The sequence below is a fragment of the Pituophis catenifer genome, unplaced genomic scaffold, assembly GCF_029215685.1.
Source record: "Pituophis catenifer annectens isolate HBS135680 unplaced genomic scaffold, rPitCat1.0.hap2 SCAF_1, whole genome shotgun sequence".
Classification (NCBI taxonomy): Eukaryota; Metazoa; Chordata; class Lepidosauria; order Squamata; family Colubridae; genus Pituophis; species Pituophis catenifer.
The window spans coordinates 245,582,934-245,599,214 of record NW_027256881.1 but is presented as its reverse complement, the minus strand read 5'-3'; the positions used below and the strand labels follow the sequence as shown (position 1 = coordinate 245,599,214).

The 16,281-nt window shown below is 36.6% G+C and overlaps 1 protein-coding gene across 1 annotated transcript in view; it reads right to left on the bottom strand.

Annotated features, from left to right (window-relative positions):
- MUC5AC (mucin 5AC, oligomeric mucus/gel-forming) overlaps nucleotides 1–16,281 on the bottom strand; it is an 81,167-nt gene that overhangs the window by 40,858 nt on the left and 24,028 nt on the right. The window contains 14 exon segments of the mRNA XM_070935046.1: nucleotides 128–1,917; nucleotides 3,207–3,419; nucleotides 3,526–3,572; nucleotides 4,806–4,956; nucleotides 5,454–5,579; nucleotides 6,860–7,016; nucleotides 9,108–9,347; nucleotides 11,314–11,499; nucleotides 12,071–12,181; nucleotides 12,292–12,430; nucleotides 12,529–12,680; nucleotides 13,552–13,652; nucleotides 14,406–14,458; nucleotides 15,323–15,575. Of these exon segments, the coding sequence (XP_070791147.1) occupies nucleotides 128–1,917; nucleotides 3,207–3,419; nucleotides 3,526–3,572; nucleotides 4,806–4,956; nucleotides 5,454–5,579; nucleotides 6,860–7,016; nucleotides 9,108–9,347; nucleotides 11,314–11,499; nucleotides 12,071–12,181; nucleotides 12,292–12,430; nucleotides 12,529–12,680; nucleotides 13,552–13,652; nucleotides 14,406–14,458; nucleotides 15,323–15,575 (3,719 nt within the window).

The following is a 16,281-nucleotide window of genomic DNA, read 5'->3' as shown; positions in this document are numbered from 1 at the left end:
TGGTGGTGGGTAACTGGGTAGTGGTGGGTATAGCAGTTCTGGTTACTATGGGTGCAGTCGGAGGGCTAACTGTTGTTGTGATTGCAGGAGTTGTTGGTTTGGTGGTAGTTCTGGTGGTGGTTATCACTGTTGTGGTGGGTGGTCCGGTTGTGGTTATCACTTCCCGTGTTGGTGTTCTAAAGGGTGTTGTGGTTGAAACTGGATGGCTGGTTCTCGAAGTGGCAGTTGTTGGAAAAGATGTTGTTTCAATGATCTGAGGTGCTGTAGATGGCCGCTTTGTTGTGTGGTATTGTGTAAAAATTTGTTTTTCTGTTGTCTTTGTTACTTGTTTTGTTGTTGTTAATATTGATGTAGGTATTTTTGTTGTTTTCAGTGATGTAGTAGTTATTTTGGAGATTGGTGTTGTTTGGCATGGTACAGATATCATTTTGCAACATTGAATTCTGATCTTGTAATTGTTGCAAATTTGTGTTTCTTGGTCTTTATTATAACATATGAGTCCTACTTTTGTATTACATGTAACATTTTGATTCAGTTCCTCAAGCGATGCATTTGGATACTTTAGTGCTTGACATTCAACATTTTTTGGTGCTTTACAAACTTCATGTCCTTTGTCTCTTATATTTTCAAATGTTTCAAAATCCCCATCATCCAGTCCGTTGCCTGGGTAACTTATATCATACCATTGGGACCATTCACATTTTTCCTCAGAGCAAAGTATGCCTGTTGTAAAAATAGTTGTAGGTATTTGTGTCTGTGTTGTAGTTGGAAGTGGTATTGTGGTGGTTACTCTGGTTGGTTCAGATGTTGTTGGAAGAAATGTTGTAGTTAGAGGAGCTGTAGTGGAACTTGGGTGAATAGTAGTAGTTGTCGTTGAAAATTTTGTAGTAGAAATTGTAGGAAGCGTGGTTGTATATTTAGTAGTGGCAGGAGGTAATGTAATTGTAGTTGTCTCTGGGGTAGATGTACGTTGTGGTGTTGTTATATTTGGATTTGTTGTTCCTGAAGTTGTAGTAATGATTGTAGAAGTTGTTTGAGGTGTTGTGACCCTGGTTGAAGTTTCTGTAGGAGTGGTCAAGCATTCGTTGTTGCAGCAATAGACTTTAATTTGATAGTTATAACATATTTGCAGCATTCCCAACTGATCTTCATTTCTGCAAACAAATCCAAAGGATACGTTGCACTGGACCTTTTGGCCAATTTCATCAATAGTTTTGTTAGGGAATTTCTCAGCTCTGCATTCTATATGTTCTGGGTTTTCACAGATATCTTTTCCCGTGGCTTTAATAACGTCATATGTTTCAAAATCGCCTTCATTATCCAGTGTAGGAAAATGCACATCATACCATTCTGTCCATTTGCAGATAGGCTTGCAAGTTGTCATTTCTGTTGTTGAAGATCCAGTTTCCATGGTAGACGGGATTGTAGTGCTAGTAGGTAAAACAGTGGTTTCTGGGGTTGTTGTTAAGATTTTAGTGGTTCCTTTAATTGTACTTGTGAAAGCAGTGGTACTTGTCAAAATAGTAGCTGGTACTGTAGTTGTTTGAACTGGAGAGACTGTGGTAGTTTCAGGTATGGGAGCTGTAGTATAATTGCCACATGGTACAAAGCTACAGCATAGAATTTTGATTTGATAATTGTGGCAGATGTCTGGATGCTGGTCCAAATTATTACAAATTAATCCAACTGTCCTGCTGCATTCTACTTTCTGGCCCAGTGTAGTTAATGGAGTATTGGGGAATTTCTCTGCTCTACATTCAACAGCTTTTGGAGTTTTGCAGACTTGGTAGCCTTTGGCCCTTAGATTGTCAAAAGTTTCAAAATCTCCATCATTGTTTCCCGAGCCAGGCTGCATCCCATCATACCACGCTGACCAATTACACACTTCCTGAACACAGACGGATGTAGTCATGGGCACTGCAAAGATATTAGAAGGATAAATCAATATGTTTCATCTGATTCCAACGAATATTTTCTAATAATTGTGAGCATGCAAATGATACCCTGAAACAACTGGGTCTCAGAACAGTTTTTGAGGTCTCAGACCATGTGTGGTAATAGGGTCAGTTGTTACACATACAGTTTCCTCCTTTTTCCTCTCAGTGGCTTTGGGGTGGGGGAATCCCTCTTTTAGACTCTCATATGAGGAAACAGTGATTTTCAGCAAAGTTTTTCTGATGGCAAATAACTACAGAAAGTCTAACTGGCTTCCTTCCCAGGACATTCTACTGAAGATCATTGATTTCCTGCTGCTAATGGCAATGAGGAGCAAAAATGTTTAGCATGGTGGCTGAGAATAAATAAGTGAGAGTGCATGCCTTGGTTTTGTGATAACTTAATTGATATTTTTAATCTCACATTACCCTCAGCACCTGCTAAGCAGGAGCATTTTTACATATTTAATATATTGAAGAGAAGAATATGCACGGAGTGCATTTAAAACATTTATTTTAATATCTAAAATAAGTATTAAAACATTTATTTTAAAATATGAGTGGCATTGCATTGCTTCATCAGCAGCAGAATAAGTCATCTCAACTTAGTCTCAGACAAAATGGATATTCTTTTTTATTATTATTATTATATTTAGTGATTCAGAACTCATAATAGTTAAAACATTTCATATGATACCATGGCAATAGCCCAAATGATTTATTTTCCCATGATATCCTTCTGTGTTGCTGTAATGTGGAAATGTGGGATAGCAAATTAAACCCACAACTTAAACTCTCTTCTCCATACAACAATCTTTTTTTCAGTAGCAAAACTGGTAAGCACTTTACAGAGTCTTCTCCACCTCATATCTATAGTATGCTGAAAAGGCCATTTTACAAATTTAAGCATATGTTGAGTATTTTTATTCCTAACTTCAGGGGCTCACATTTTATAAATTCCCCCCCTCCATGTCTCCGCTTAAACCTCTATCAGGAATTTCCTAAGGAATTCTCATCACTCTCATCAAACTGTTTTTGCAACTAAAATCAAAATAAAGGTTAAATGAATCAGTTTGTTTTAAAAATGAAAATATCTGATTTTTCTGAATCTTTTTATCCCAGACATCATGAGTTTGCACATTATGGACATTAACCTATCATACACACACTAAAATGTATTAAACTTTTTATAATAATATGGCCAACAATCATTTTGTTTCATTTCATTTACCAAGAAAAAAGATAAGTCCACAGAGTTGTTAGAATTTGTACCTGAAGTAGTACTTGCTGGTGAAGTGGTGTTAGTAAATACAAAGACAGTAGTAGTGGGAATACTGGTAGGGGTTGTGGAACATAGAAAGATATTCCTCTCAATTGTGCCATTTTGACTGCAAATTGCAGTGATGCACCCTCCAATGCCATCAGTTGTATTGTAGATGATCTCGCCAGGTTTGCTTATCTTTCCTTCATAGATACAGTAGCATTCTGCCATTCAAAAAAATAAATAAATTGATTATTAAGGTTGTTTCAACTCACACAGTAGCTGATCCAAATAATCACAACCCACATCAAATCGACACAGTCTGCTTACCATTTTCATCATATCTGCAGTCCTCTTCACTGTCCATTGAACAATAACTGTAAGGAAACAAATGAGCACAGGTTAGAAGGCACCATTTTAAAAAGCAGAACAGGTTAAAACAAATGTACTTATGTACAATTGGAATAGAATCATGCAGAAACCAACACATTATTACAAGTAGATCCAATTCATTGTGTGGAATGAACACAATAAAACTTCTGGAAAAATAAAAAACTTCCTGGCAAATGCAGAATTTATAAACAGATTGACCATTTTCTTTGGAGAATTCTTATTTTTCCCTGAAATAAAATTAAGGGAATAATAAAATTATTTATTTATAAATATTTTTCCCTTAAATAATTTTCCCTTTAATAAAATTAAACTTTATTAATTATTTTTGAGAAAATGTCTCTCCTCACAAGAATTGAGGGTAGAGAATGGGTTCAGAAGATCCTGGAGCACAGTAGCTGAATGTCAAATTTATTAACAGTATGGCATTTTTTAAGAAATTGATCCTCAGAAGAGTATTTCAAAATGTTGCCTTCTAATTCTTGCCCCTGTTTTATGAAACATAATTCTATTTTGTGTAAGGCCTCTGCCAGATCTTTCACTTATCTGGAAGCTTCAATTGGTACAGAATACAATGGTATGAGCAGTTATGCGTACTGTCAAAAGAATTCACACTGCATCTCTGTTCTGTGAGCTGATCTGGTTGCCAGTTTGCTCCCAGGTCTAACTCAAGATGCCAGTTTTAACCTTTAAAGCCCTTCATGGCACAGGATGAGGCTATCTGAAAGACTGTCTCTCGCCATTTACATTATCTCAACCCATCAGATATTGCAGAGAAGGGATACTGCAGATACTATCAGCTAGGGATGTACACTTGGTGAGTCCCAGGAGATGTGCCTTCTCTACTGTGGCACTTGAATAACGAGTATTGTTCCCCTCCCAAATTAGACTGGCCCCACCCCTTTTGATGTTCTGAGAGGCCCTCAGGACTTGATCCTGTGACTAGGCCTGGGGTTACCACAAAACAGATTTGTCTAGGTGACACTACTGTTAAGGAAGCCATTTTAAAAAAATTCTCCCTTTACTTCTGCTTGTATTTTGGGGATTTAGAATATTTATTGTCATGTTTTTTATATATATTTGTACTTGCTATTTTTACACTTCTTGCTTTATCCATTGTTGTGCATCACCCAGAGTCACCTTTGATGGGATGGGTAGTTGTATAAACTTGAATAAATAAATAAACTTCACAAGCCTGGCACTTTAAGCACAAGTCTTACCATGATTGACAGCTCTTTTCTGAAGGCAATTTTTCTCCTGGTTTATAATAGTTTCCTTTATCATCAAAGCAACCACACTTATCAAGGGAGACACAATCCATTTCATCTTCATTAAAGTAGGGTTTATCATCTGGACATTTTGGATAGCATCCTACAGTAAGAAATAACTTAATGTAAGCTTTTCATCAGACAAAATGAGCAAAGTAGGTAATAAAATAGAGATGTGTGAGGGATAGAAAGAAGAGCAAACAGTTCCAAACATTTTTCAAAATTAGGCTTAAAAAATAAATGTTATGCAGACAGATCAGATAAGAGTGGGCTTTAAAAAAAAAAAAACAACAACCCCAACAGCTTTTTTTTTCATTTCAAACCAACTATTTGGTGCAAGCCAACTATTTGGTATTATCTTTCATTTGTTAGCATGTGCAAAACTGCATGCATCCATAGGGTTAAACTTGAATAATTGAGAATTGAACAAATCAATTTTCATAAATTTAACACTGTGTATAAAATAGTTATTGGAAAAATATATGCTCACTTCTTAAATAAGTCTTGAATAGTTCCTACTATAGTAATTAGAAGAATTGATGCAATTTTCAGTTTTTAATTATTGTTGTAGATCAAAGATAAGATGCATAAATACTGTACCTTCCAAGTTATATAATTCAAGTGAACAATTGTATGGATTCCTACAGGTCTTCATGCAAGAAGAACCACAAGGTTGATAATGCCATTCACACTCTCCCTTTTTATTGTAGTAATCACAGAATAAAGCTGGAAGGAAACGAACAGTTCAAGTGAAATGTGTTTGTTTTACAAGAGATATCCCTTTTAATATTCTTGGTATGATGTTATTACATTTTCTTACTTGATGACATCATAAAATAAAGACTTATCTTGGAATAAGTGCCCTTGAACCTAATACTATGAGAGGACATCTCCAATTGTTTCATATGGGATTGTTCTGGAGGAACTCCAACTAAAATCAGTAGCTTCTGGGAGATGGGTATTCAGCAAAGTAGTAATATATACAGAATCTGATACACACATGCACACACACACAAGGACAATTTATAAGCTAAAAATGGCTTAAATTTTTTGGGAATCCCTTAAATCTCCTGAGATGTCAGAGTGCTCACTGAACTCATTGTCCCATGGACAGCAAACAGGACCTTAGACTGAAAATTATTTGAATCTAATAGTGGGGGCAGGGGAAATTCAACTCCATTATACACTGGAACAATTACAACTTGTTCAAGAATTATCATTCTTTTATATAGATGAAAATGTTAAATTTGAGTTAAAATTGGTTTTTATAAGTTTTGAATTTCTTTTTTATCTTCTTTTCTTTTCTTTTTTGTTTACTTATAAAAGATGTAATGGAAATTGTGAATTGAGCTTGTGAAAGGAATGTAAGCGTGGTAACCATCTATGACCGGATCGAGATTTTTGCTCTTGAAAGTTATGTTTTATGTTTAAATTTGTAAAAAATAAATAAATAAATAAATAAATATATATATAAAAAGAATTATCATTCTGTTTCTACATGTTCTTCTGCATTTTCTGTTCTCATATCACCTTATTCATATGACATAGGTATAACTTCCCTAGCAATCTAGCAAGGCTTTCTTAGTTTAACGATACATCTGATCATAGTCATTCTAGCCACGTAGTAACACCATGGTTCAATAAATCTCAACCTCAACTTAAAGTAATTCAAACATTTAGGGATTCAGGTACTCCTTCCACAAAATCGCATGTGCAAGTATTAATGCATTTCCAGTGATCTTCATAGAGATATCTCATTTCCATTTTCTCGGTTGGGCTGAGATGGAGACACAAGTTTGCAGTAATGATGTGAAATACTAAATGTATCCATCAGCCCTGAGAGGTAATATGTTCAGCTCTTCCAACATTTACGTGCAACCTAAGTCCAATGGTGATGATTTTGTAGTATTAAAAATCCCGTTTGGTGTGGTCCTGAGAAGTGAACAAATTGTAACTATTGTCTACTCCTTATTCCCACCTTCAACATTCCTGGGAAGGGTACTCACGACAGATGGATGGAGTTCTCCAAGCGATGCATGCACCAGCCTCCTGACATGCCTGCGCATATGCAGCTACAGCTGTACAGAAGCATTCACAGTCCCCTCCAGTGTCACAAGCACAGGCATCAGATACACACGCTTCGTAATATTTAGTTGGTTCAACCTAGTAGGAAAATAATGAAGTTAATTTGACGTGTGCCTTAGTTTTGGTAAGTGAGTTTGATAAAGCATGGGGAGATATTTTCTCCCAGTTGCCATTCTTATATTTCCAACCAAATCCTTCTGGAGAACTGACAGTATTGATCAGTATTCTTTCTTTCCTTTATATAGCACCATTTGTTGTATTAACAACTGTATGCACAAAGCAATTTGTTGTAGTTATGAAAGCAATAGTTTTGGGATGTAACTGATAGACATGAAACAGTTATGAATCATCTGTCATTAGCAACGGATCAGGGTGCAATTTGCAATGAAGCAAAAAGATATTCTCTAAATCTATTAAGGAATAGTTCAGATCCAACAATTATTGGGCATGTTACTATCAAGGATACAAAGCCGAACCATGGTGAGATCTGCTTTTGATTTTCTCTTATAGAAATAATTGACTTCATTATCAATTTAAATCGTTGCAGTGACCAAGGCAATGAAATTGTAAAAATGGAGATAGTGTTCTTAGTAGCCCACCAGTAATGTAATATATTGCTACTTGGTCAATTAAAACTTAGGTTATGGCAAAAATATATTCAGGGGATTTAGCCTAAATTTAGAGCAAGATTATGTATTGATTAGATCCACCATTAATGCTTCATCCAGTAATGTGTTTCAGTTATTAATATTCCCAAATGTTTTGGGCAGATGTCACTTAGGACTAATTAAAAAGGAATGTAGACATACTTGTGGATAGCTTAAACACAGCTAAAAGGTTCTGAAAGCAAGATGCACAATATCTACTTCACATTATATCACCAAGATCTATTAGCAACCATATTTAATGCTCCCTCCGACTACCATGTCAAGTTTGGCAAAGAATAAACAGAGCCTGAGAGGACAGAATTGGTAGTAAAAGGGCTCCCAGTTACAAAGGAATTCTTCTCTGAGAATTATGAAATACTGAAACAAGTTTGATTTATTTTTGTAATCCTTGAAATGCCGGAATGATAGCATCTCCTTGCAGTTGCTTGGTTTGTGGCTATTATATCTTCATCTAAGCAATCACATGCATGCAATATTGTTACTGTACGGCTGGACCTTGATTTATGAGCACAATTGAGCCCAAATTTCTGTTGCTAAGCAAAGTAGTTGTTAAGTGAGTTTTGCCTCATTTTATGATCTTTCTTGCCGTAGTTGTTAACAGAAGCACTGCAGTTGTTAAGTGAATCATGCAGTCATTACAGTGAATCTGGCTTCCCTCATTGATTTTGCTTGTCAGAAGCAAGCTGGGAAGATTACAAATGATCACATAGTCCTGGGCAGAGGTGAAATGCTCCCGGTTCGGACTGGATTGCCCGATCCGGTAGCCTTGGAGGCGGGTGGTTCGGAGAACTGGTAGCAAAAATCTCTGCCCCCCACCCACAATTGCCCAGCTGAGCTGCATAATCATCAGAGGCTTTTTTTTTATTTTTAAAAGCATTTTTTCTACAACCTCTTCGGCTGAAAAAATGCTTTTAAAAGTAAAAAAAAAAAAGCCTCTGATGATCACGCAGCTCAGCTGGGATCATCAGAGGCTTTAAAAAAAAAAAGCTTCTGCCGATCAGGCAAGTCAGCTGTGATCGTCAGAGGCTTTTTTTAAAAAAAAAGAAAGCCTCTGCCGATCAGGCCACTCAGCTGGGATCGTCAGAGGCTTTTAAAAGCATTTTTTTACAACCTCTTCAGCCGAAGAGTTTGTAGAAAAAATAGTTTTAAAAGTTAAAAAAAAAAGTTGGCCATGCCCACTCAGTCATATTGTGCACCCCCCCATCAAGCCACGCCCACAGAACTGATAGTAACAAATTTTACATTTCACCACTGGTCCTGGGACAGTGCAACTGTCGAAAATACATGCTAGTTGCCAAGCGCCCGAATATTGATGGTGTGACCATGGGGATGCTGCAATGGTTTTAAGTGTGAAAATTAGTCAAAAGTCCTTTTTTTTTTTTTTTGCAGTGATATTGTAACTTTGGTCACTTAACAAACCATTGTAAATCAAGGATTACCTATATTGGATAAAGTTTGTTCAAATGATCTATATAATCTTCTGACATGGATCTGTTCATACCTGAGGATGGCAGAGAGCAAATGTCTTGCTGTTAATGATGCTACACTGCCTCTGTGCCCAGGAACTCCTATAAGGATTTGCAGAGCATGGATCCCTGGTGTTTGGGACATCTGGACAAGTGGGAGAAACTTTCCAGCTGTTACCAAATTCCAAGACATCTCCTACTACAGACTGGCTCCTGGTGGTGAAATCATTGATGTCATTGCCATCATAGTTTCCACAAAGGCCACAGACCTCACCCTGCATAGAGAAAAGTACAAAACAAGTTGAAAGCTGGACAGAGATGGTTCTAGCTTTAGAGATCTAACCATTTTAATGCTGAAGATTTTGCATTCCTCAGAGACCTTTAAGTATATTTCTCACACATAGTTTGAACTCATGTACTCAAAGCTGTCTATGTTAAAGACAAACCCAAGTCTAGGAATGTTTAATGTGGATTCACAAAACGATTAAGGATCTATGAAACCAATACATTTTTAATTACACTGAAACAGCATTGTGCTTCATAGCAATGAAATAGACATGCCTATCTCTCCCTAACCCCAATTTATTCCAAAATTAGTTTTAAGAATTAATTTTTTTTTCTTCAAAAGCATAACATGGTTGTCCTTCTGAGAATGTATTTCCTCAAAAGCTGTTTGAGTTCCTCAAACTATTAAATAATCTATTGCTATGTATTTTACTCGGTGGTCATTGTCGCATGAAATACGCAGTTCTTTTCAGTGGAATAAGGCATTGCTCAAAATGAAAGAAATCCAAAAATATGAAATTACGTTTTCTGCAACATTGTGCGTACATATATTTGTATACCATACATTGACTAGCCCATCTTCGAAAAGTTATCCTTGAATGGAGCACAAGTATCCCTAACAGAACTAAAAAAGGTTACGTTTCACAGAATGAGCAGGTAGGTCTTTCCTCATGCAAAAGGTTTGTCCCGAGATTGAACACAAAGCTATGATTAACATTAATAATTAAGTTTAATTGATACAAGCCAACTTCTGCAACCAGGATTTAGGATATTTGTTTTCAAACACTTCTTTAAATAGATGTCTCCAGCTATTGACCATGATAACTGGGAGATTTTGAGAGTTCACTTCCCAACCTATTTAGAAGGGAGGTTGTGCAAAACTGGTTTAAAATTAACCAGATCATAACGTCAATCATAGCTTGTCTACTAATGTGATGTCATTGTAAGTATTGGTCCAGAAATAGAGAAGCTGAAGTTAATTCCTATATTCAGGCATAGATGCTCACTGAGTGGTAATTTTATTTTCTGCCTATCCAATCTCAGGATAGTTACTGGGGGAAAAAGCAAGAGAGCATGCTCTGTATTCTGCCTTGGTCTTCTGGAAACAGAAATGAAAGCTTTTGCATTTCTTCCAACCATATGGAACTTGCTTTCCCAGCCTTGGCAATTTTCAAGTCTATAGACTTCAGATCCCAGAATTCCATAGTAGTATGGCTATGAATGAGAATTCAGGGAGTTGAAGTTCATTCATCTGGAAGCTGGCAAAGATGTGAAACATTGGCAAGAAAATTAGGGAAGGGAGTACGTGAGGTCTATGCTTGCTCATATTTCATTGAACCATAGTTCAGTGTGATTTCCAAGTATTGCTTTTGTTATATGTTGACAATCAATTCAAGGGATACACACACACACACACACACACACCTCTTCAGTTATTCACATAATCATTAGGAATGATTAAAATTTCCACATAAATACCAATGTTAAATGGGGTCAGTCCACCCAAATAAAATATCTGCAGTATTTCTGAAATGCAAATATTTATGCTATAGCCAATCAGCTGTATTCTTACAATGCAAAAAAGGCAGTTAAGAATGTTAGCTATAATAAAGTCAACAGAGAATTGTCGTTCATAATGACCATGTTTATTGCTCTGCATCATATAATGTCAGAACATTGTCTTGCTCTTTGTGTTTGACATGACAATTTTTTCACTGTTATCAATGGTTCTAGCAACCAAAATAATGCTAAATTGACTGTAAAGTGGAACCATAATAGAATCCATTTAATAAACCAACTGAATATTTAAATGTGCACGTTTAACTCTTAAACATTGTTCTTCATTGACTGTATCATTATATTATGAATGTATCATTCATTCTCTAACAATTTTTCAGTGCAATTCTTCAGAAATGAAAAGAACTATTCAGTTTCTATTTTGCATTCACTCCTTACCTTAAAGTCTGCTCTGAGTTTAATGAACACAGTGGTTTTCTTATCCCATATCACGATCACACCTCCATTAAAAATTTCAATCACCATGTAGATGCCCATGTATCGGATTTTGAACGGCACTTCGCCTCCACCAAGAAGTCTCTCTATCACTTTAAATTTTCCATCTGTAAGTAGTAACTCATAGTTCTAAAAGATAAAATATAAGCAACATAAATATTTGTACCTATATCTATCAATGGAGAGCCAGTTTGGTGTTGTGGTTAAGGTATCAGGCTAGAAACCAGGAGACCATGAGATCTAGTCCTATCCTAGATATGAAGTTGGGTGACCTTGGGCCAATCACTTTCTCTCATCCCTAGAATATACTTCCTAATGCTACTATATACTTCCTAAATATACTTCCTAAAACTACTTCCAAACTACTTCCTAAAAACTTTGCCAAGAAAACTGCAGGAATTTTTCCAGGCAGTCACCAGGAGTCAACATTGATCAAACACTACACATAGAAACCACTCACACCACCTACCAATGCCACTACTTCTAATAATTTCAGTTGAAGATTCCCATTATTGGCAAGTTCTGCACTGGCTTTTGGATATTTTTGCAAATATGATGCCCTATGCTTACCATATACTATTTCAAGATTTCCACTTAATATATAAAGATTTCATATTGCATATTTTGTTGCTTTGTCCATACTACATGTTTTGTTCATACTATAGGTCATAATGTTTTTACCTTCTGCTAAGTTACTTACCCCAGCGAACACCTTAATGGCTTTTGAGCAGGTAGTCCCTGTAGAACCGCAGGGGATATTCTCTGTGATAATCCGGAAAGTGTCTACATTTGTCTTATTTTTACACTGATTCTGCAAAAAAGAATGTGACATTAAGTTTTTATGAACACAAATATGGAGATTCAAGGCTAAAAAATTATAAGTTTATGATAGTAGAAATTGATTGAGAAAAAGTTTAATACCTGGACCAGTGTGTATTCACACACTCCATTGAAGGCATATCGTTTGTCGTCAAAGGTGATATAATGACCATCTCCATAAACTGAGCAAGTTTCCAGACAAGGTTTATTAGAGCAAATCCACTTTCGATTCTTGCATGTGCTAGGTAGCCAAACACATACTAGATATTAATAGGCGTGCATTGATGCAATATAGATACAATCCGCTTTATTCCAGCCATCATACCAAGTATTACATACCAAGTATTACATTTATCTTTGATCGTTTCTCCTGGTTTATATGTGGCTTCATTGTGAACGCATGGACATTCTTCTGCAGGTATACATTTACCTGTGCCATCAGACACTAGCTGATCAGGACATACACAACCAGAGGCACACTGTGCACTGTACTGCAATAATAGATTAACAAAAAGTGTTATGTGACAAAATTGTACAACAAGAAGTAACATTTCTAAGATATCATACAAAGGAAAAGTGATTTCAAATTAGCACCAGTTCTTCTTACTATTTTTAATGTGTACATTGGTGTTTCAATTTCCCTTTCCTCCAGGAATTTTGATAAAGCAATAGCAATAGCACTTAGACTTATAAACTGCTTCACAGTGCTTTACAGCCCTCTCTAAGAAGTTTACAGAATCAGCATATTGTCCCCAACAATCTGGGTCCTCATTTTACCAACTTTGGAAGGATGGAAGGCTGAGTCAAGATTAGATCTGCCAAATTGCAGGCAGCCAGCAGTCAGCAGAAATAGCTTGCAGTACAGCATTCTAACCACTGTACTCTTCACGGATATGAAGAGGGCTCACTGAATTTTTATTTTTATGCATCTCTGGACAGTGACTTGGCATAAGCTTAATAATCGTAATAGAATCAAATATCGAAGTATGTAGAATCATGACTAAGCCATGCTTGTTAAACAGGTTTATGGTATCATAGGAATTTGTTCTCCTTTCTCCCAGAAAGATCTGAGAAGATTTTTAGATACTTCATTAACCATAATGTCTTGTGACCTATCAGACTGATTTCTATTTGGCAATATCTTCCTCAAGTGATAGGAAGATAGTGTGCCAAGTTGTGCTGGCAGTTTCAGAGACAGAAAGACAATTTTTAATTACTGTCAATTACCTGCTGGCAGACAGCTTCACTCAATATGCTGTTTTATTTATTAAATTTCTATTCTGCATTTTCACTCAGAAAACAATCCCACAGAAGCTGAAAAAGCTATTAAAATCAGACCCACTTATAGCTAGCCATACTTACACATCCCATATCAAGTGTCTGGCAGCTCTTCTGACACTCAACTCCATGAGCGTTAGCTGTGGCATTGTCACAATCGAAGTATACCATAGGAGCATCACAATCTGGAAGAAAAAAAATTCTGTCTTGAGATTTTATTTCGGTAATCACACAATTTATATTATGCCAAATTTTAGATTTTATAGCTGCAACTAACATGGGACTCCATGTTAGAAGAATCACAATCTTGTTTTATTCAGGCTTGTTAGTTTTGAATCGTGTTTCCCAAAGTTGGAAAATGCCTTTTAATAATCATAAAATTAATGTACAGGAATTGATCAAGTTTTCAATTTTCTTGTGAAGTACACAAATTAAATCCACATGAATATTCATACTTCAGTTTTAGAAACAGCGGTTCTGGGCCTTCAATGGCTGCCCTCCTTCCCTTGCAACCTCCTCAGTCCCCCAATTCTGGTTTGGAGGGTTGAGGACATCCTAGAACAGAATTCTGCATGTTGCAGAGGAATGAGAAATCAGCAAAAATCAGTTGCAGATCTCTCGGCTGCCAGAATATATTGAGCCAGCAACTTTACTCAAGAAATTGTCTTCTTGTGGGAGCTGTATTGGATCTAATTCAGTGCTTATTTTTAGATTAGCCAATGAGGTATTCAGTTTCTACAAATCTTGCCATTTAATGGCGCCATTGCCAGATTTGTGGGGTGGTGGTGGTGCTATTAAGACAAATTAAATAGCAAATTTATTCATAAAGTACTTCACTTAAATACTATGCTTGCTTTAGGCATAGATTTCCCTTGCTGGATCTGAATCAGGCTGGAAAACCATCATAATAAAACAGGGAATAAAAATGGTGGTTGTACCTGTTTGTGGTTTCACTTCCCCAATGCACTGAAGCTTGCCTTGTACACAGGTACTGTAAAAGAGTAGGACAGCTGTTATATTGCAATAAATGTAATAAACTTACAGTTCTGATTTATTACACTTTAAACTATAAGTAGTTTCTTTGTTGATGAGGAGGCAGAGGAGGAGGAGGAGAAGGGAGAAGGAGAAAGAGAAGGGAGAAGGGAGAAGGGAGAAGGAGAAGGGAGAAGGAGAAGGAAAGAATCTTTCAGAACATGTTGAAATACTGAAATGCATTTGTTTTTGATCACAAGTTGTTAGAAGTCAAAAGATCTTTTACTTAGGATCCTTTCCTATGGATACTTGAAGAATTTCTGTTAGAAATGGGCGGGCCACAAATTCATAGAGGTCAACTGTATTATTACCAGCTTCCCCCATTTTTATCACTTTACCTTTGACCTAGATTAAAGCAAACAATACAAAAGTGAATCCCTTACTGATTAAGTTCAGTTTTATTTCAGTTTTGCTAGCCTATTTTCAAAAATAATAAGTTTTCATTCTTCTGTCTCCCAAAAGGCTTGGGTTTTCAAATCAGATGGATTTGGTCATTTAGAAGTATCTTTTAATGCCCAAAATATTTATAGATGGAAATGTGGGGAGGGGGGAGGGATGGAAATACTACAAGCTTTTACAAAATTGATCAATAGGTACTTCCATCTTTAAAAATTCAGCTCAGTGTAAGAAGTACAGTAAAATAGCAGCACCAGATTTGAAGTTTTATTTGTTCTAGTAGATGAAGTGACTTTGCGAAAGCATTTGTGGTCCTGAACTGTTAGCTCACAAGCAAGGTTGAATACACTTGCTTTCCCCTATAATTTTGTTCCACGGCTTTCTGCTTTTTCTCTTTCCACTACTATGTTTATTTCAAGTCTCTCACCACATGATGCCATTGTCATGAATCACTTCTCCAGATGGAATGGCAGATCCTTTGTGGTAACAAGGGCACTTAGAGGCAGGCACACATTTGCCACTGTCGTCCAGGTATGTCCCTTCTTCACAGGTGCATCCATCAAGTGGAGGGAACTTGATTTTGCAGGTGACATCAACCTCACTGAGAGCTCTGCAAGTGGCTTGACAGGTCTCAATGTTGTAATGATAGGTCCAAGTTTCAGGACAAATTTGGAATTTGGCTTGAGAAGAGAAAAAGGAAAAAGAATTGATTCATTTGCAAGACTCATGTAGCAATCATAACTAGAAATTCCTACATACAAGAAGTTGCAATGTCTCTTTCAGTCTCTCTCTCTCTCTCTCTCTCTCTCTCTCTCTCTCTCTCTCTCTCTCTCTCTCCCTCCCTCCCTCCCTCCCTCCCCCCTCCCTCCCTCTGTCTCTCAACTCTGCAAATATCAGCATCTCCCTCCAAACATCAAAACATGTTCTGCAACCCCCCCAAAATAAAACTCATAGAATAAAAGTTTCTGACCAGTGAAAGTAGCCATTGCCACATACAGTAATTCGATTGTTAAATGAACTGCACTGGCTTTTGCCACTAGTGCAGTTAAAATACTAGATATCAACCTATAAAACCTACAGAAACTGAGAACAGGATACTGAAGGCAAAAGGCTGGGGGCATGTGAACCACTAGATGCCTTGGAAGGAGAAGGAAAATTTCAGCTGTCGAAAAGCAATAGGAGCCCAATAAAAGTTCAGTAATCAGAAGAAGAGGTGGCTAGAGTTAAATTGACCCTACCCACAAGGTATGAACCATGAGAAGTTTGCACATGCAAACTTAAGGCATGAGAGGCTTACACATGCAAACATATTTTAAAATAAATGTAATAAAAGTTTTATCAAATGATGTGCTCGATAATTTTGGAGTTATTTTTTAAAGTTATTTC